This window comes from Pararge aegeria, chromosome Z (assembly GCF_905163445.1).
Source record: "Pararge aegeria chromosome Z, ilParAegt1.1, whole genome shotgun sequence".
NCBI classification, from domain to species: domain Eukaryota; kingdom Metazoa; phylum Arthropoda; class Insecta; order Lepidoptera; family Nymphalidae; genus Pararge; species Pararge aegeria.
This window is the reverse complement of record NC_053208.1, coordinates 16,198,237-16,219,438: the sequence shown is the minus strand read 5'-3', so window position 1 is coordinate 16,219,438 and position 21,202 is coordinate 16,198,237. Positions and strand designations below refer to the sequence as shown.

General features: G+C 33.6%; 2 protein-coding genes across 3 annotated transcripts in view; one reads left to right on the top strand and one right to left on the bottom strand.

Annotated features, from left to right (window-relative positions):
* Nucleotides 1-2,448: 2,448 nt before the first annotated feature.
* Nucleotides 2,449-14,268, bottom strand: LOC120636240 (palmitoyltransferase ZDHHC16B). Of its 2 annotated transcripts, none has more exons than XM_039907617.1 (5): nt 14,062-14,268; nt 10,029-10,176; nt 9,652-9,843; nt 9,227-9,482; nt 2,449-7,866 (listed from the first exon to the last, which is right to left on the bottom strand). In XM_039907617.1, exons 1-5 carry the CDS (start codon nt 14,118-14,120, stop codon nt 7,361-7,363), a joined length of 1,161 nt encoding a protein of 386 aa, XP_039763551.1. In that variant the 5' UTR covers nt 14,121-14,268; the 3' UTR covers nt 2,449-7,360. The 2 variants fall into 2 exon arrangements, with proteins under 2 accessions (XP_039763551.1, XP_039763552.1); XM_039907618.1 differs by lacking the exon at nt 14,062-14,268 and adding an exon at nt 13,744-13,812.
* Nucleotides 14,269-17,722: 3,454 nt separating this feature from the next.
* Nucleotides 17,723-21,202, top strand: part of LOC120636207 (membrane-bound transcription factor site-1 protease) — a 30,077-nt gene continuing 26,597 nt past the window's right edge. Inside the window, exons 1-2 of the mRNA XM_039907568.1 lie at nt 17,723-18,061; nt 20,996-21,175. Of these exons, the coding sequence (XP_039763502.1) occupies nt 17,837-18,061; nt 20,996-21,175 (405 nt within the window). The 5' untranslated portion in view covers nt 17,723-17,836. The remainder of the gene's footprint in view (nt 18,062-20,995; nt 21,176-21,202) is intronic.

Sequence of the window (21,202 nt, the reverse complement as noted above, 5' to 3'; positions counted from 1 at the left end):
AATATTCCCTGCGATTCTTCGGCTAGGGCTTTTGGCAGGACATTTGTAAAATAAAAAAAACGGACGGTAGTTGTATGTCTAAAACAAGTAAAATAAGGCCCATTTTACATTGACGGTACAGTTTGATATGCGAAAACGACTCTCCGATTCCGAGCGAGCAAATGTTCTAGTAACGCTACTGTATCAACTATAAGTAATGTATAGTAAGTGTATGATACACAGTAACGTCAAAGCCAAAATGCGCAAACACTGCTAGAAGTAAATGAGCTTCAAAGCACGGCTTACATAAAAGCATATAAATGATGTTAACATTTAGTTGAATTTAAAGGTACCATACCTGTATTTAAACAGTTTAAATAAAGATGGTGGATAAAAGTGTAGCTTCCGAAGTTACAGGGTTGCATCCTTGCTACCTAGAAAAAACTTTAGCAATATGTTTGTCTATCAAAATAAAAAAAATAATATCAGACCCCAGTGTAAGTTGTATAAAACATAAATTGTGCAACGTGTAACCGAATTACGAAATAAATTTGAAGGATGCATAATTATATTTCATAAGGAATCACCCTGTACTATTATTAAATCAAAAGAAGCATATTTTTTATTTTTCCATGCAAACGAATACAAAACATTTTAAGAGTTTACTTCTGACAACCACATTCGAGATAAAATACCGACACGCGCATAATACCAATGATATACGACGCGTACCTAATAAAGTGACAGGAGTCACATGATTTTTATTTTGCATGTGATAGGGCTGTATCAGATTTCTTTCAGTAAAAACTATAGCAGTGGTTTACTCAAAAACTATTAGATCTTCGGTTTCACAGATTTTCTCAGGGACAGTATATTATGTACCTCCAAATCCTGTTGTATATGGAAAAGCTAAATAATTTAACTCATACATAATGTGATCTTAGCCAGCATCACGTTGTTTACTGGGCTCTGATGTAAGTTCTGGCACTACGACTCTCTGATTTATAGACCAAACTTGGTGGGATACTTCTCCGAACATACTGTTTTATTTTTTTCTTAAATATTTCAACGGGTAGGTACATACCACGATTTTGGATTTTGTCGATATTTCGACCCAGTTGCATGGATCGTGGTCACGACGGGACTGCAGGTACGAAATGTCAAGTAGGATGTCACGAGCAAAATATGACTAACCAGTTTCGTGTTCTTTTTGTAAGTATTTCGCGACTGTTCGACATACACTGACGTCACTTTTAAATTGAGAAGCTGTACGATGCTTCATTGGTTTACACAATTCTACCACTGGATCCCACACACACACATTTAAAAACTTCCTCACTACACCTGGCGTCGGTTGCTAGTACACATACAAATCGCGCTCACGCCTTATTTAATGAGTTTCACTTACTTAGGTCGCGACGTGACCAAGATCCATGCAACTACAACGAAATATAGACAAATATTATCGTGGTATGTACCCGTAGAACTATATTTAAGAAATATTGATTAACAACGATCGAATCTTAGTTTAAAATCTTTATTTTTATTTATAATAACTAAATTATTATTAAAATTTATAAAAAAGGTATGGTCTGAGAAAATAATCCCATACAAAATGTTTCACTTAGCTGTGCAGGTATATATATGTATTTCCTAGTCATTTTGCTTCAAAGGAAAATACTTATTCATTGTTGTGCGTTTATTAGTACATTTCATTTCCCATTGTCCCTTTTACATTTCATTTACATTTGAAGTAAATTTTATATGTACTTAACTACTAGGTATATTCAGTGGTTCAAAATATCATCAATCGTTGTTGTTTGTTGTTTGTTGTTATTTCAAATTGTTTAACATTATTTTCGATCATTAAAAACACGAATTGTAATGTCACATCGGTGTCAACACGCAAAAACGAATACAACACGCAAAAAAGTACGACGTACTATTCTAAAATGTTTACAAAAACGTTATAACGTGTATTTTAGGCCTTATGCATACGATTTTGTGCGTTTAAGAGTACAAGTCTACATTCAATAAATTCTTATGAAGAGATATCATCATAATTTCCCATTCATTGACACCTGTGATAATTAAATGTAGTAAAATTATGTGGGTACTAATTTAAAATTAGGGGTGAATTGTTGAAGTTACGTATCTACAAAATAGTCTTACCTTGGAACGTAGGTAAATTACATAGAAATACTTCTTGGTTATAGTCCAAATTTAAATAATAATGTAAGTAATAAATTAATCTTTGGTGATAATGACAGACGCTCTTGATAGGACTGAAAATTGAAATAGTAAGTCATGGCTATACAAACTTGCCTCAAACAGACGAAAGTCTTTCTTTTTTTTTTAATAGTTATAATTGACGGACCAAGCATATCGCCCACCTGATGGTAAGTTGAAAACCATTGTAATTATTGTTTCCCTACAAAAACATTTTAAGTTGGTTCATTAGTTAAAAAAAAAGGTTAAAACCTCTTTTTGTTAAAACTTCGCAGGGCATGCAAGGAAAACATCCTGCAACGTGCCGTACTGTGTCCATCGATCTGAAGCGTAGGTTCTCATGCCTCATGTGCCTCTAATTGCAACTCAACCCTTCAGACCGAAACCCATCATTGCTGGTAGTAGTACTTCCCCGACGAGCTCTGTCACAAAAAGCCTACAACTACTAGTTATTCAATAGTGAAAAAAAAATTGGACTATAACAAAAAAGTTTTTCTATATATAATTATGACAACGTACAGGAAAACATACGTCGATATAAATGATATGTGACTAAGTTACGAAACACCTTTTAGCAATAATAATATGGGTCACTTTTTTAACCTAAAATAATCTACACAGGGTTAAATAAAAATACTAGATAGCTCTCGGCCTTTAGCTGTTTACATTGAAACTAACAACTTTTGTGCTAAGACTCTTCTTCAACTCTATAGTTTTTGAAGTATTAAATATTTAGCCCTGTATATAAATGTAACAAAAAGTGAACACTACGTTTAAAGGTAACACCGCAGATTGAACGGATGTAGCAATAGGAAATTGTAAAACAACAATTTTAACTATTCCGCGAGAAAGGCGCACAACTTCTTTACCTTATAATACTTATAAAGCTACAATAATTAATTTAGTACCAAATACTTTGGTTTCTTATTTTTTTTTTTCATTTTTTTATCATCATTATTCTACACTTTTACGGAATGAATAATTTATCAATATTTTAATAACCTAGTGTCATCATCATTAGGCAGTATAGATGTTTACAATGCAATTTAATTGATCGTGTACTTATGTTTATCTAGTCAAAAGGTGCAATATAGATTTTAAGGTTATCGTATCTAAGTACATAAACCCAAGTTAGGCAACAGAAATTCGTGACTAGGTCAAGACTCCTATTAAAAAAAAATTAAAAACAGTTAATGCGAATCATTTTTTTCTGGCTGACATACTAACACCAAACGCTCTTAGTGTAAGTTTTCAGTTTGTCAAAATACCTGTTAGCCATGGGTGTAAAACTGCACCCATGCCCAAGATGACTATCGAAAATAAAAACTAAAGGAACAAATTAAAGTTTATTGTCTTTATTGGTTTTCACGTAGTTATCACGTGACATAAGCTGTCAACTTTGCTATGGGAGCTGTTTAATGGCGATCAAATATCATGATTTGACAACTCCATGGAACCTTGATATATTAATATTACTCCGGCGTTTGGATTAACTTGAAATTCACACTAAGAGTATCCAGAGTATAAAGCCGGATTTACACAGCAAAATTAAAATATATCTCCTAAACAAGTCTTGTAGGGTCATATTATATATAAATAAATAAATCATTCACTCATTCATTCATTCGTTCATTAATTCATTGACTTAACTTTGGAATTGATATGCAGTGTTTTTTCACGCTCTTTGAAATGTTGAATAATGCCGTTAGTTTAAGACAGTTTAAGTGTACCAAAAAAGTAACCGACATTACGTTACGCTGTTTATTAGCCCTAACCGACCGACAGAGAGACAAAAATGAAAAAAAAATACAGTATTGGCTTTAATATCGATTGTAGAGGGCACTAATATCCCTCGAAAAGAAATTTTCACAGAACAGCCTTGGACGATCTGACCTAAAAAAATGTCATCCCTGCTACTACTCCTATCTCCTAAGATTTTATGTAATTGATTATCCGTCGAAAGTAGTTTCGCAGTGTAAATACGGCTTGAGTAAGCGACCAGAGAAAAGTAACTTTATTCGCAACTCCGTAATAAAGTTTCGTAATACGGGCGCTTATGTTATTAATACTTAGATATTAATAGTACTTCAGGAAACTGTTCATAATAGGGTTTAATCTAAACTCATATCTTATCTGTCACGGTAGCCAATTATTGAACTAATTGACACCAATTTAAAATATAATAGTGTTGTTAGTCGCAGTAGTAACAAATACGCCTACACAGGCCCGGATAAGTTTGTGGGGATAAAACATTGTCAGGTTATAAGACAAGTTGTCCTACTGCCATAGACAACGTAACCTGCAAAAATAGAATAAATAGAAACCTCCTTGGTTGTGCCACAGAGTTTTTAAATTAGTATTAAGGACAGTGGTTTTACATTTATTTCACTTATGTGAATAAAAAATGTAGTTTTTCACTGGTTTGGAATGCACAATAGGGATTTTAAGATATGAGTTTAGTTTAATATTAGTATGTATGCCATAACACTTTGTAAGATAATTATTTGTTTTATTGAATAAAGAGTAGTAGTTATAGTACTAATAAATATAGTTTTATTTCTGTTTCCGCAGTTATCCTACAATTACGGTAACAGCATCCTTCTTAAACTATTTTAGTGGGTACCCCACATTAGTACATTTTAGTTGCAATGCAGAGTACATACCAATTCTATATAAAGATAGATTTCAGAATATAAAAATACGTTTAAATAATAAACATCAGAGAAAAGTCTCATTTAATTCCTCGTCATTTAATTATATATATATAATATATATGTACTTGAAGTTGAGTGACTAGTATTTTACCAGGGCCCTGATTCCGTATTACATTTAAGTTTTCTGAAAAGGCTTAAAACACCTAAAAGCATCTTCGTGCCGTTAGTCTCTCAGCAAGACTAAAGTGATTCGGTAATACTCCAGTATTTAAATCCCAATTCCCATCGATACATGTCATAACAATTCGCGGTGAGCCAAATATATTTTTGATTAATTATGCAATTAATCTAATAACAATTACAGAGCAGATTTATAAAAATGCTTAACTAAAATGTACCTCTTATGAGATGCATTTAATGTCACTATAAATTTTGGCACTACTACAGTCTTTAAATACAAATATACAAAAGTCAAGTATTTCTATATAGTAACACTACCACTGGTTAGGGAAGTAGATTTGACCGAGAAAAATATCAGCAGATTTTTTTTTCAAAAATGCTTCATTTATATGTATGTTATTGTTATTTCTATGACATTACTATATTAATTATTATCATCATCTTCATATTTAGCCTATTAATGCCCCACTGTTGGGTACAGGCTTCTTCTCTCGTGGGAGAGAGATATTAGAACTGTGACCCTCCGCACTGCTCCGATGCGGTTAGGTGGGCTTTAAAGAGCACATGTTAATGACAACTAGAGCACATATTAATGGCAAGGCCAACTTTTTTAACTCTATGCTAGAACTGCATATTGCTTGTCAGTAAAACACAATACTTAACCTATATCATACAAATCTTTGTACGAGACTATATAATCATACTGTCATGATTGACGTCATAAATTTGCAGACTCAAAACTTGAATGTCACAGGGAATCAAGGACCAGTATGCTATTATCTTAATTTAAAAGAGTACATTAAAGTCAAGTATACAGAATATATTTTATACCCATTTGCTCTTATAATAATTAATAAGACAAATATTTTACTTAATACATCTAATAATATCGATTATCAATCACATTCAAAGTTATATATAGTTCTAAAAAGACGACATTAAAATATGCAATAATCTTTATTTCGCAAAAACTGACTATAAAACGCGGTAGAATAGATAAACATGTAAAGATTTATCTGTTCTAATAAAGACTTTTCTTACTATTCTAGCACCTATAGTCGATTCCTATATTAAATAATAAGACGGTCATAATAAGGTACAATGATTAAAAAATGAGATCATTCCGAATGGAACATTTAAAAATGGACGTCAAAAATGTTTTTTAATCCTATTGGCTCAACATATATTTCAAGTTTACGTACAGCCTACTGTATGTTCTGCAACTTCAGGATATATTTGAAACCGTAAGGGGCGGTTCGGAGTTTGAAAGTAGGTACAGTTTACTGGTGGCATCAAATTAGGTTAGCGCCATTAAATCACTGAATAATCTAATACCGACTCTGACCAACCCTAATATATCGAGATAAACCGGTTAAATCAACTATGACAAGATGGGTAGACTTGATCTCAATAATTATAAATGCGAGTATAATATTCGAAAGAGGGCATACGTAGAAATTGTAATAACAATCCAGAATTTTCATATAAGTTACAGTTAGCTACGATTAACAGCTTAACATTGATACAATTAAAATGGAAACTCTCGAATAGGAAGCTTCATAAAGGCTCACTAATGAACATGAGACTAGCATGAAATTCATTATTTTTAATCCAAACGACAAAGTGGGGAAAACTTGAACACTTTAATCTTAGCGAATAAATGGGTGATATTTGCTTTATTGTGATGTCGATCGAAGGCGTTGGATAGGATATAAGAATACTATTCAAGATCCCTCCCTTGCTGCACTTGTATTTAATATATTTTGTAGAATATATTGTACATTTCCCATAAATAACACTTGATTAACGCCTGCCTGGACAAAGAGAAAGATAAAAATCCGGCACCTCTATGAATACGGAGCAGAACAACATTAGATGATGAACAGATTGTAAAGTAGGTATACATAATTATTATGTATACTGTAAATAAATGCTTAGACTTAGTACAAATAGTACGAGAAAGAAGATAAATGTATTTGTTTTCTTTGCTCAGTGTTTCGCACCACGAATTAACGAATTAATACAAAACTTACTCAGTTTAAAAAGTAATAACAAGCCCTTCGTTAGGTCAGAGGGATATTGAGCTAATCCCCTAGCCACGCGGGTTTAACACGAAGAAATTTATGTTTGTTAAAAATGTAATAACGCCATTATTGGTCTCATTACAAAAGTGCTAATGTCACCTTGACCGTAAATGTCGTGCCGTTATCTAATCTGTGCTGACTAAACATCAATAATATTCACGCTTGTTGTAAAAACATCAGTGGATCTGTAACAAATCGATCGGATAATACTTTAAATCTTCAATAATTGTTGAGTTAAGGCCAATCTTCAATTCCATTACTCGGAGTATGCCATGTCAGTCCCGTGCCAGCCGGAGGATGTCGGGATGGGAACAGGATGTGTCTCAGGAACGTCCTACCTTGCGTCAGTCCGAGGAACAGTTTCCAATTTTTCTTCCGGCCAAAGTTGTACGGGTTCCTGAATTGGTGGCTCTTGTGCGTCTTCCTCAGTGTGGCGTTTAAATGGGATTCAATGCTCGTTTCGCCTCTGGTTATATTCCTCGCGTGGATAACAGTGAGTGTGCCAAGAGCGAAGAATACAGACAGACACATGATTACCATAAAAACAACTGCCTTACGTTTCGCCCCGCTTGCTGTGATCCGTTGAGCCTCCGTGATTATAATGATAGGCAAATTGTGCCTTCGTGGAACATTTTCGGCATCGTACTCGGCAATGAACTGTCCTGGTACAAACACGCCGCTCTGATTCAAGCGCACTGGGTGTCCGATCAAATCCGGTTCATCCTCGTTTGTGAGGCCACCTGTAAGCAAATTACAAAACAAAATGTGTATAACTATAATAGTACTACGAAAATTCAAATCCAAAAATGTTTTATAGACCTTATCAGAGGCACTTATGAAGCGTTCATACATTTAAAATGTTACACTAATGTTAGTGATGGTGATGATAATTGCATTCGTTAACTTAAGTAAAGCTAGGAGGGTTCCAAACGCGCCCTGGTCTAAGAAGAGCCCACAACAAACTACTCCTTTATGTTGAGCTATTAAGCTAGAGCAATTCATACCCAAGCTTTTTTATCATACATGTAATCCTTAATATTATAATAGATTTTTTCTATAAGCTTACGTTTTATATAAACTTTGAACTTATTGAGAGACATCTCAAAGATTTCATCTGGTAATTTGTTATAAGGTATCTATTCTATATTATAACAAATTTCTCAAATTGCAAATTCTATTATTTATTGCATTTTAGTGTTCGCAATTGCTAATATATCAGCGAACGGAAAAAAACATATATATGAATACGTGAAGCATAAACTTTGTACCCCTTTCACGAAAATTGCGCGGCCGGAGGAGTGTGAAATTTCCTACACCTACAGTTTATATAGAAAAGTGGTGCAGAAGAATTTTTTTTTATATTGCATAATAAATACATTTAATCAATAAAAAACATAACACACACTACCGCGTATTTGACACAGATCGCATATATGTATTCATTTTTATAATAATTTTTGGATTACAATTTGTTTGAAAAATATAGACAAATTGTCAGTGTTAGTGTCAGTGCCTGGCAAAATTTGTGATTATAAAAGTATAGGCTTTGACAATAGGACCTTTATAATGTTGTTATTAAATTATTATGGTCGAATTTCGATCACTGTCGACGAATCAAAAATCTTCATCATTTCATGTTGTTCAGGACTCATAGCAGTCGCTTTTAGCAGTTTCGCGCTTGCCTTCCTCGATTTAAATGTAATATTTATAATAGCCCGGATTTATAACAGGTTTAGTTAAAAATCGACAACAGCATTTTAGAAGTAAAAGAACTAACTACACCAATGTGTTATTAATCATCACCATATCACCAAATCGCGTGGGCAACGTGAACGTGAATAAAATTTCGCTAAAAAGTACGGTAGTAGATAGCTCATTCAATTTAATTACTAATTTAATTTAATATAATATTTATTTAAAAATGAAAGAAAAGAAAAATAAGAATTGTATGTTAAATATATATGTATAGATATATGTATGTTTATATCGGACGACAGGGATGATAGATACTGTTTTAGCAATCTATAATCCTGAGACCACATGTTATAGCAACTGGGCTTAATTGTTATCCATAGCTAAAACATACATAAGTTCACTTACCATTATCATTTATCCATAGAACTTGATATCCCAGATCGAGGCCAGCGACTATGAGAAATGTCACTCCAGTAACCATATAAGCCATGTAGAGGAAAAAGTAGCGGGCATTAAAGTATCCAACACAGTTGTTGAGCCAGGGGCAGTGGTGGTCCATACAGAGGATGCATCGGTCGCAAACTGAGCAGTGATGAGTGCGCGGTGGTTTGGGTGTTATACACTTTCTGCATATGCTAGCAGCTTCTGCTATCACTGCTCCCTGAAAATAACATCAGTTATTTACAATTCTGCAGGAGGTATTTTTTATTATTAAGTTGCTCTTATTCAAGTAAAACTGTTACAATTGTATGTTAAGCATAATCTGAAGGATGAAGGGCTAACGCTGACAACTCAACTCAATGAATGGACTAAAACAGATAAATACATACATCAGGTGGATATCCTGGTGAGGTAGTAACACCCATGTAATAATGAAATACAATATTAATCAAGACCCAATTTCCAAAAATCACCAAAAACACTGTCACATATGGATCTCTCTCCCACCAATATGGCAACCCAACCCAATAGGCAATTGAAACGACCGCTGTTGTTAGAACTGTCACACAGAAAACAAAAACCTGAAACAAAATTAGTTAATTCAAACAAGTGCTTCTTGATAACAACGTCAGCAAAAAATTAAATATTATGTTCAATTTTACCACTTCACTATTCACTCATGTGGCAGATCAATTATGTTATTTTTTTAATTTACTAAATAGACAGTAAATAATATGAATCCTACTCTAATTAATACTCAACACACCTTTCCCAAACATCCTGCAAAGTTGTCGCCAAACCAAAATATGGGTTCCAAAAGACAATCCACCACATAGCTCCGGCTCATGTGTATGTTGTATGTAAGCGCGTAGAATGTTAATACAGCCTGAGATATTCTCCAGGCTACAGCACTCCTGTAATATGCCAATATCTTTTTGGTCAATGATAAAATTAACAGAATAAAAAAGTTATAGTAAAAATTTATAAAACCCCAGATGCAAAAAAATAACATAAATTTATCCCATTTAAGTACCCACCTTCGAAATCTAAACCTTACCCTAGCATGTCATATATAAAATCATGGTTTTCGTTGTAAGTCAAAGTCATATTTATTCGATTTTTGGTACTGTATTTCTTCAATGATATTGAAAGTAAATGGTAAGGTTCCATTTACTTTCAATATCATTGAAGAAACACAGTACCAAAAATCAAACAAATATGGCATATAGAAAGTAGTCAGATCACCTCATCCACTATTCAAGAGCTGATGATCTTCAAACTGCTGATCAGGCCATGGTTACCTTACCATATACTTTCAAAATCACTGAAGTAACACGGTACCAAATTACGAATCGATCAGACATAAGGAAGAAAGTCCCTTCAACACCCAGAGAAGAGGTGATTATCTTCAAACGTCTGAACAGATTTTCATAAAAGATGGCTCAGAACACTGGGGATAAAATTCTATGTTACAAAAAAAAACAAAACGAAAATCGGTTCATCCGTTTGGGAGCTACAATACGACAGACAGATAGAGAGAAACGTCCATAAAAATTAAAATAAATTAAGAAAGAAATTGGACAATTTAAATATTAGAAGCAAAAATAAACTTGTTGTGCAGTTTACTAGGCTACATAAAATTACCGAATGAAATCTCTCAACAGGTTAGGTTAATGCTATTATAATGTTAAGGATTACTAAAAAAATAAACAAGCTTAGGTGTGAATTGCTCTAACTTCGTTAACTGTGAGATGGTGTTAACAAAGAAATTATTTACCCGGCTTAGTTTATTGTGGGCTCTTCTTAGACCAGGGCGAGTTTGGAACCCTCGTAGCTTTAGGTTAAAGTCGGCGAACGAAGTTATCACAATCCCCTTACAATTATGTAAACATATATGTATGAACACTTCAAAAGTGCCTGAGATAATAAAGAAATTTTGAATTTATGTTAAACTTATAACACCCCTTTTCCTTATGGGAAGGAATAAAGGAAAAAAAATTATAACACCCCTCTCTTTTTGTGTCCAGATTCCAGGGTTAAAAATAAACTATTACATTGAAATTAAATCATCAATCTAGTGCATTGATAAGAAAAAAATCTTTTGTTACATTTTGTTAGTTAATATTCCTCATTCCCTTTCAATATACTTAGTGTACATTATTTTATTAGCAAAGCCCTTTCATTTGATACCCATGTTGAGGGAATTGTTAAAGAGAAACAGTAATTCGGCATTTTGTGGTGGCGGCCATCTTGGATTTTAAATTTATCATAGTGTATCGTATTCTACTAGCCAAGCCTTTTCATTTGATACCCGTATTGAGAATTTGAGGAAGATGTGAAGGAATATGCTATCCGCCATTTTGTAGCGGCGGCCATCTTGGGACCGATTATTATCAAAGCTTAGAACACTCCTGACTAATTCACCTTTCAAAAGAAATAAAAAAACAATATCAAAACACACCATCAATAAATACTTAATAATGCAAGTTATTTTTCTTACAAGTTTTTAATGCAGACAGTGCTCACAAACTGATCACATTCTGATTCTAGTTTAATAAAAATAAGTTAAATAACAATTTTTCATAATGCATTTTCATTTATTATGGTTAAATATATAGAGATTATATTATGTAGATTACATTTGGCTTTCAGTTATAGTGTTATGTTAAAATTGTTTTAAATTCAATATTTTTTTATAATGGCACTACAAGTTAGATGCTGACTAAAATCTCAATGGTGGGTAAGTGATAATGCAATCTTAGATAGAAGCGGGTAACCTGTTAAGAGCAGTTGTCTTAACCCAAATAATTAATCGCTTTGTACTGCATTGTACCATAATGCAAAATTGCAGAAGCCATGATTAGCTACAAGCCCACCCGACAAGAACAGATAAAATTCAGAAATAACACATATAAATATAAATTCCCAAATGGTCTCTATTAGTGATTGGAGTGCTGACCACTGCAAAAATTCAACAAATTACACATCATCATCAAAAGCTTATAAAATCCACTGCTGGACTAAAGGCCTCTCTGGACAGGAGTGTTTACCTGTAATCACCACACTGGACAGATAGATTGGTGATTGCAGTATGTGGTGTAGAGTAGCGGACAGTAGTATTGAAGACACTGCTGCATTTTCCATTATATTCTCCCAGTCACTTAGTATAACACCTGCAGGAAAAGCAGGGATATTGGCATTTGTATTCTGATCTGCCATTACCACACAGCTAACAAATCAAATTACACACATCACTAGCTTTTTTGGTGTAATCATGACCAAAAGTTGTCTAAAAACTGCTGCTACCCATACTGTTCTGAAATTTTCTTGTTGGACACTGTCTAACAAAATGTCATTTGATTCAAAGAAAAACTTTACCCAATAAAAAACATGGCAGTTAAGTTTTGTCTAGGGTGGCACCACTTGCCATTATCAGTTATTCATATTTACTTATGAGCAATATTTGATAATGTATTCAACATGCATCATTGTTAAAATTTATATTTCATGTAGGTATCTGTAATAGGTCTATAACAATTTAGATGAAGTGTTGTCGTTAATATAACACTTTTACTACGGTAATTTGTAAAGTGGTTCAGTATCATAATAATCAAGCTTTTGATAACTATGAATTTATATATGCAAGATATTTTATAGAATTTTAATGAGTGTGCATTCAGTATTAATTAATTAAAATCAAGTTCATATTCATCACTTGTACCTCTAAAACAGCTTTATCAGTTTGGATGAAAATTTATTTTCAGCTAACATTTTGATTATTGAAGTATATCAATAATCAAAATGTTAGCTGAAACTAAAAATATGATTTACAAAAAAGAGTGCATAGCTTGGGAACCCAGTGGTATACCACAGCTTAGGTCAGTTATTATTATTATAATATTGTCAACACTCTTGTTTCAGAATCACTGTTTTAAAATGGATGAGCCCCTAGGTACTGTCAGTAGCCACTATTTTGAACTCTCAGTCATGGAAGATCTTTTTATCTTGTGGGAAATCTACAGAGATTAAGTTGTTGACTAAGTCTAATGATTTTGTCTGTTTTGTTAATAGTCAGCATAAATGTGAAGCAATAGTCAATTCTTAGATCTGTATCTGCCTGTGTATTTCTTTGCTCACAGTTAATAAAAAAGAAGAATCTAAAAATCTGTCTAGATGGTACCAATTCAATCAATTTCAAATATATATGGTCAATGAAATTAGCATATTTAGTGATTTTCATGTCAGTTACTCTAGAGATATGCTATAATTACACCTTATATTAGTAAGTTAATGGGGAGATACATGTAACAATGTTACCCATTAATTACCTTTAGCCCTATAAGAAACTATATTCCAAATTTCAAACTTGTAGTCTATGTGATTCCTTGTTAAAAAATGGTGGAACTTCCCTTTAATACCTTTACTGATTGATTATTGTGTTGTTATTTCTATTAACATTTACCAAATACCTAGGTACTTACTTGATATTGAAAATAACATCTGTGTAGAACAGGTTTTGGGAAGTCTACTCAGGAATAATTAGGATCAATACTACTGATTAATGTTGGGCAACAGCAGTACATCTATAATCTTTCTTCCTAATCCCCTTCCCAATCCTACCATAGATAACAATAATCTATTGACACAGGTAGTGTTTTTAGTGATAAGGGAAGAGGGTGTGGAATAATATTAAAGCACCTTCTCTAAGGAATTTAAAATACATCCACCTAACATTTTCAAGATCAAGAACTTGTTTAGTGTAAACTGTAAAACATATTTACTGATATATTTATACTCACTTAGTATTTTCGAAGAGTCCTCTCAAATTAAATCTGCTTCTCCATTGAACTAACACCATGTTATTACGGCGGTGACTAAAAAATTTAACTAAAACTTATAAAAAATGTAATAAATTCACTGTTAATTAAGAATGTGGTACTTCAGCGAAGGTTTTTTCATAATTTTTGTCACTAATTACATTAAAAACAAACGCATTTCCTTGCAAATTTCTCCGACAAACCACGACAAACTGATTGAAACTGACAATTCACATTTACATAGTGTAACATTGTGTGACCTATATCTAAGCCTATACATTTAGATGTATAGGCTTAGATATAGGTCTCTGTTATGTCTCTGTGATTGTCACGGCGCGGCGTGGCGCACTCCTCTGCAAAGACTACATAGTACATACTTAAGTTATAAAACCAACAGCCTGGTTGTATCCTCTTTGTCCACTGAGATGCACAATTTGAGAACGCCATATACGAATCGGTACCCATCGCATAGCGTATTAAATCTTCGATTAAATTTTACTAGCGTAACTATGCTAGACAAGCAATGTGTAGTGCGATACCACTTATTATACTCCAGGCAAATCTGGCTTCAGTTGCCAATATGACGTATCCGATAACAGTATGAAAATGTGAAATATGCCATTAAAGTTTAAATAATCGCGGCCAGAAAATATATTGAAAAATGTAATGTAACGTTTCAAGCATACATTTACTTTAAGTGGTTAGATTATTTAAATTGACAATAACCCATGAAAGTTATAAGTTGCAAGGTCAAAATATTATGGCTGTTAACTCGTTTAAGCTCGTAATTAATATAGTAGCTGTATTGATTAGATATTCAAAATGAAATAATATTTATATGTAATGTAATAATGATAACATATATTATTTGTGCTATTAAGGTGGCCAGCAGAAATAGATTTTTACTATCCCACACTGTCGGAAGTTTCGTCAAAAGATAATAATATGATGAAAGTAAGTGTCGCGACGTGAACAAGTTAAAATTCAGTAATCTAAGATTATCATAATTTATAAGTCATTGATTTAATATCATGGTATGAAATGATTGCACATATCTACACGATTCAGCCGTATGTACCTATTCAGTTCACCTAAGATAAAGGAAATTCACACATATTCGCTTGAAATCCCGATATAACGTGCTATTTTACTTTTGCATTAATCTATACTTATAATAAAACTGTAACTGGAAGATTTCTGTACATTTAATATATATATAATAATCGATACTGAGTCCAAACAGATTTATATTTAATTTTGTCTGTCTGTCTGTCCGGGCATCACGTGAAAACTACTGAACGGATTTAAATAAAATTTCGTACAGTGGGAGCTGATATCTCGGGTCAACATATAGACATATAGGATACTATTTGTCGAGATAAAGGATACTATTTACATATAGGATACTATTTATCTCGATAAATAGTTTCCTATATGTCTATAAGATCGAGATAAGTTTAATTTCATGGAAATGTGATAAAAATTTTTACTTCATAGCTCCGTTAAATTTGAACCGATTTTAATAATTCTTTTTTTATTTGAAAGTGTATACTACAAGCATGTATTGTCTAATTTTAATGAATTTATCAAACCAATACAACTATGTTTAATGATAAATGTTTTGCAAAATGAGATTTTGAGGATGGTTATGATTGAAGGCTGCCTGCCATATGCTCTTTGTAACGCGTTTCAAAGTTACGTCCGGTCTGACCTACATGATATGATGCGTGGCATTCAGAACATTGGAGTTTATATACCCCTTATCTCTGCTTAATGTCCAATCTGTCTTTACCGTTACAAACAGCTCTCAGTTGGTTATTTGTTCTATAAGCCTTATCTTATAGCCTTAACGCAATGTGATCTAAGTATCCTTGCTACACGCTCTGATACAAATCCGAAGTAAGTCAGACTAGTCTTATACCTATTCAGTTTGTCCATTGGTACAGCGTATAAATCCTTAGCAATCAGCCTCAGTTGTTACTTTTTAATTATGCTATCAACCAAACCTGAGTTGTAACCATTTGAATCGTGACGCGAATAGGTTCGACGACTTCCGGCCTCCCGAACAAGCCGGTTTCCGAAAAGCTTTAGTACCATTGACCACATACATACACTGCAGCAGGTTATATAGAAGACTGAAGAGTATAACCGGCAAATTTGCTTAGCGTTTTTGGACTATCAGAAAGCCTTTGATTCGCTGGAAACCTTTAAGATCATTCAAGGTTAAGATCATTGCAGAGATACCGAATTGACTACCGGTACATAAAAGTTTTTAAGTGTTTGTACAAAAACGCCACTATGTCAGTCCGTATACAGGATCAGACTACGAGACCGATCCAACTGCAGCGAGGAGTGCGACAGAGAGATGTTATCTGCCCGAAGCTGTATACCGCTGCGTTGGAGGACGTTTTTAAGCTACATCACTAAACTTCGGTTTGTCAACGATGTAGTCATAATGGCAGAGACTCTGGGAGACCTTAATGCGATGCCCAATGACCTCAGCAGAGTTTATCAACAAGTGGGCCTTCGTATGAACATGAGCAAGACGAAAATTATGTCTAACGCTCACGTCGCACTTCACCCAGTAATTGTTGGGAGCTCTGCACTCGAAATTGCGGACAAGTACACATACCTAGGACACACGATTCAGTAAGGTACAATCCAACTCGTATGGGTAGTGTTCGGGAAACTTAGTGACATCTTCTCGTCCAAAATCCCTCAGTGCCTAAAGACTAAAGTATTCGAACAGTGCGTGTTGCCAGTGATGACTTACAGATCTGAGACGTGGTCGCTAACTATGGACCTCATAAGAAGGCTCAGAGTCACTCAGCGGGCGATGGAGATAACTATGCTAGGAGCATCTCTACGTGATCAAATCAGAAATGTGAAGAGTTAGAGTTACCGACATAGCTCAGCGAGTCGCAAAGCTGAAGTGGCAATGGGCAGGCCACATAGCTCGGAGAACCGATGGACGTAGGGGTCTTAAGGTGCTGAAATGGCGACCCCGCACCGGTAAATGCAGCGTAGGTCGGCCCTGAATGAGGTGGACAGATGAACATCAGGCGAGTCGCTAGGAGCCTCTGGAGGCAAGCGGCCCAGGACCGTGGATTGTGGAACTCCCTACAAAAGACCTATGTCCAGCAGTGGACGTCAATTGGTTGAAATGATAATGATTATAATGACTGTACACCGTTGAGGAGTTCCTTTATTTCAATTTCCTCTTTTATTCTCTTCTACCATAAAATTAATTGCAGCTTAGATAATAGTAGAAGTTATCGTATTAATTAAAAGACCCCACAGTTTGGCACACGTAGGAGACAACTCATTACTGAAAATGTGCATAAAACCAACGCGCTACTACAACGCGGGTTAGCGGGCGGATTTTTACTACTTAAAAGAAGTAAATTTGGGTAATAAGGTAGTTTCTACTCTATTTTGCTATTCTTCTGTGTTTATATAGTTTTTGATTTAATACAATAAGAACAACTTAATACTGAAGAACAAGAACCTAGAGCAACAAAAATACAGGTAATTTAAAAATAAAATGAACACAGACAAAAGTAAACATCAGTGTAATAGGTAGGTACAAGACAAAAAATGTTTATATGAATTTACTACTAGGCCGATTAAAAAAACATTTCACTATGACCTGTGAAGCTGTTATTTGTTTTGTTAAAACGCCGATCATATTCATATAATACTTCTCTCAAATTTCATATGAGTAATGTGAATATGTGATGCGATTATATACATTAAAATGGGTTTAACCCGCCTCACACGACTCATTTTACTGAGTTGCTTTAAAATTTTGATGGTTAGTGCTGTCGATAAAGATGACCTGTGTAACGCAACCTATTCGGATCGCGTCGAATATGAATTCAAATCGGACATAGTGAGCAGCGAACACATTATAACTTTCAAAGGATATTTTGCTAGATCCACAAGAGAAAACTATGTCAATGCTGCATTAAAAACTGCTGGGGTAAGTAACATTTAACAATCATTATAAGATTTTGGCAAGGAAAAATCCATCTGAAATATCAGTGGACCTAACAAGTTACTAAATTTCTAGATGTGCCTGCGTTATACGGGAAGCAGGATACTGATACATAGACTACACCTATAGTATTTCAACATATTTAAACGAATAACTGAGTAGTGGTTGTTTTATCTCTTGGAGCATTAATTACCCGCTTTTTGAAACCCTCAATCACATAAACACACATATACATATCAGTAGATAGTAAATGGATTGATGCGTCTTTGGAAATTTCAAAAATAATTTGATATCAATAAGTCTTAGCTCCTATCACTAACAAAGAATTTTAAGATTTTTTGACTACATTTTTTTATCTTTTATAAAAAATATTTTAAAAGATAAAAAAATTATCCTATATTTTTTCTAATACCTCCAAGAATATGTGTACAAAGTTTCATGATGATTGGTTGGGTAGTTTTCGTGTGAAAGTGTAACAAACAAACTTACATTAACATTTCAAACTTTCGTAGGGATTTAAGTACTTTTAATTATGAAATCTTCTAATCACCCTTTTTTAAGTTACTTTACTAGGTACTTGTATCTTAAGCCTGATATCATAGAACTTGTGTAATAGTTTAAATGGTTGGCTTAGAAATTGTGGAGAGATAGTATTACCAACTTTTCAGAACTGCTTTTAGAATTGCATAAATGCTTTTTGCACTATATAAAAAGTGTCTTCACTTTTCATATAAAACAGTTTTCTATGTAGATTTCATACTTTTTTATCTTAGTTAAAAATTTACTTAATCAATGATTGAAATATTCAAAACTTATGAGTATAAATTTTCAGAATACATAAGTATTTCATATGATATGATACCCCATTGCCACTTTTAGTTTTAAAACAACCTATTTCCATTGAAACATTAAGTAGGATAGAATTGATTATATTTTTGCAATTGAGTACACTGTTACATAATCTATCCATACCATAATATGAATATTACGTCAGAGAGTACATGTGTGAGCTATCCTGAATGTATTAAAAATTGGATTATTTAAATAACAATTGAACATTGCTATGAAGGTTATATAAATATTTAAATAAAGTTTTGCTTGCCATTAAGGATCCCATTCTATATTTTACCTTTGGAAGAATTAGTAATACAGTAAAATATATTCCATAGGACTAAAAACATTGCATGAAAAATTGCATGAAGTGCATTGTGTCCAAAAACAGTGAAAAGGCCCTGCACACGACTGCCTTCAAACCCGCAGAATGTTGCTAACTTAGAAAGTTTTTCTCATTTTCCCCATTTTATGTTAAAGAAAATTGGAGGTAAAATAACTTTGGACTGCTAAATGGAATTAAGTGACTAACCGCTGTTTGAGAATAAGCATCAAAAACCACTCCACTTTAGAGTGCTAAAGTGGAGTGGTTTTCAGGTATGCTTCCATCTTCTGCCTCGTACATGGTATTTAATTCTGTGACCTACAGGAAAACTTTAGATACCTACCATAAGTGCAGATATAAGTAAGATGTGCAAATGAAAGTACTAAATCCTCCCATGTATAAGTTAAATTATGCTAAAATAAATTATATTGAGGTAAATTAAAAGTTTTAAAGTCATACATAAAACATAAAATAATTAAATAAATACTCAATCTAACATATTATTTTGTATAGTACATTTAATATAACAGGTGAAATAGATCCTAGCTAGTTAGGGATAATTGTTTTAAAATTCTCTTGCAAGCAGTGCTAAACTAACATACAGACATTCCATGCTTAATAAAAGCTTGTAAAAAGTAGGTTAAAAGGATGCAGATGTTGTATAATGACATCTGCATCTTTTTAAAAACAAGCAGTCATACTAAGCAAAGCTAACTACTTTCCTTCTTTTATTCTATTCTTAATAGTCATTTATCTCCCTCTTATTTAAGGGATCGTTTTCGCTTTATTTCTGACTCATCTTCTCATTCCAACCTCCGATCCCACCTTGGTAACCGTCTGGTACTCCCTTTTAGTAAAACAAAGTTCTTCAGTAATTCTTTCACCTTTAAAGCAATTATGCTCTGGATCAATCTGCCTGCTGAAATCCGTGGAAGTAGTTCCCTTCCGATATTTAAGAGTCGTCTGAAGGACTACTACCTCTCTTTGAGTGATGAAATTTGAAGTATATTCTTTATATTCTTTTTTTTTTTTTTAACTGTGTGTTAAAATCTACTTATATATATTATGTTTGTTATATATTTATATATATTATGTATATTTTCTATTTATATATCATGTATATTTTATATATTACGTATATTTATTTAAATTATATATGTATTTGTATCTTTACATTTTGGTATTTATGTATATCTATCAACACTCTTGGCACTATCCCGTTCTCTTGCTGTAAGTCCAATCTACAAAGGTTGCCTGTAAGAAATTGCTTGCAGCAATAAGGCCGCCTTTGCATGTCTACATTGTGTACTGTATACTCCTTACTGTTTCTTTTTCTGTATGTTATACGTGCAATAAAGTGTTTCTTCTTCTTCTTCTTCTTCAAAGCGCTAAAGAATTTTCATACAGGACAAACCTACAAAAACTACCGAGATAAGGGAGAGTCAAAAGAAGATTTTTACGTGACATCATACTGAAACGCTAAATTGCATGGCAGCATGTCTATGTCATATAACTGGACCAGACCGGAGTTTTATATTGGAGCCCTTTTCGAGTTTTAGATTATACATTATTCCAGACAATAATTGCCTGTTTAAAGGTATTAGATAACGATCGTCACAGTTGTAAGATCTTGTTAAAATAGTGGAGGTGTGTCAATCTCTAGTATTGTGAATATCGTTTGCCGATTTGTTTGCCGATGGGGAAGTGTGATGATAATTTCAACAAAACAAAAAAAAATATTTTTCACATAAACATTGTTTCAGGTATCGAATTGGACGATTGTACGACGAAACAACCCTGCGAAAGAGTATCCTAGTGACTTTGACGTGATAGCATTTGGAGAGGGTAGTGTGGACGCAATTACAGCCCTACGTGACCACCCCGCCGTACGTCGCGTAACTGCGCAACGCCAAGTCCAGCGCACAATTAAATACGTGCGCGAGGTCAGTAGGCTGAAATCGATAAATTCG

What these genes read in the sequence shown, in the direction of transcription:
- LOC120636240 (XM_039907617.1), bottom strand. Translation starts at nt 14,120, where the DNA reads ATGGTGTTAGTTCAATGGAGAAGCAGATTTAATTTGAGAGGACTCTTC. An exon ending in TTGCAGGATGTTTGGGAAAG is followed by an intron (nt 9,844 to 10,028) that starts GTGTGTTGAGTA and finishes ATTTTGTTTCAG; the next exon opens with GTTTTTGTTTTCTGTGTGAC. An exon ending in CACCAGGATATCCACCTGAT is followed by an intron (nt 9,483 to 9,651) that starts GTATGTATTTAT and finishes TGTTATTTTCAG; the next exon opens with GGAGCAGTGATAGCAGAAGC.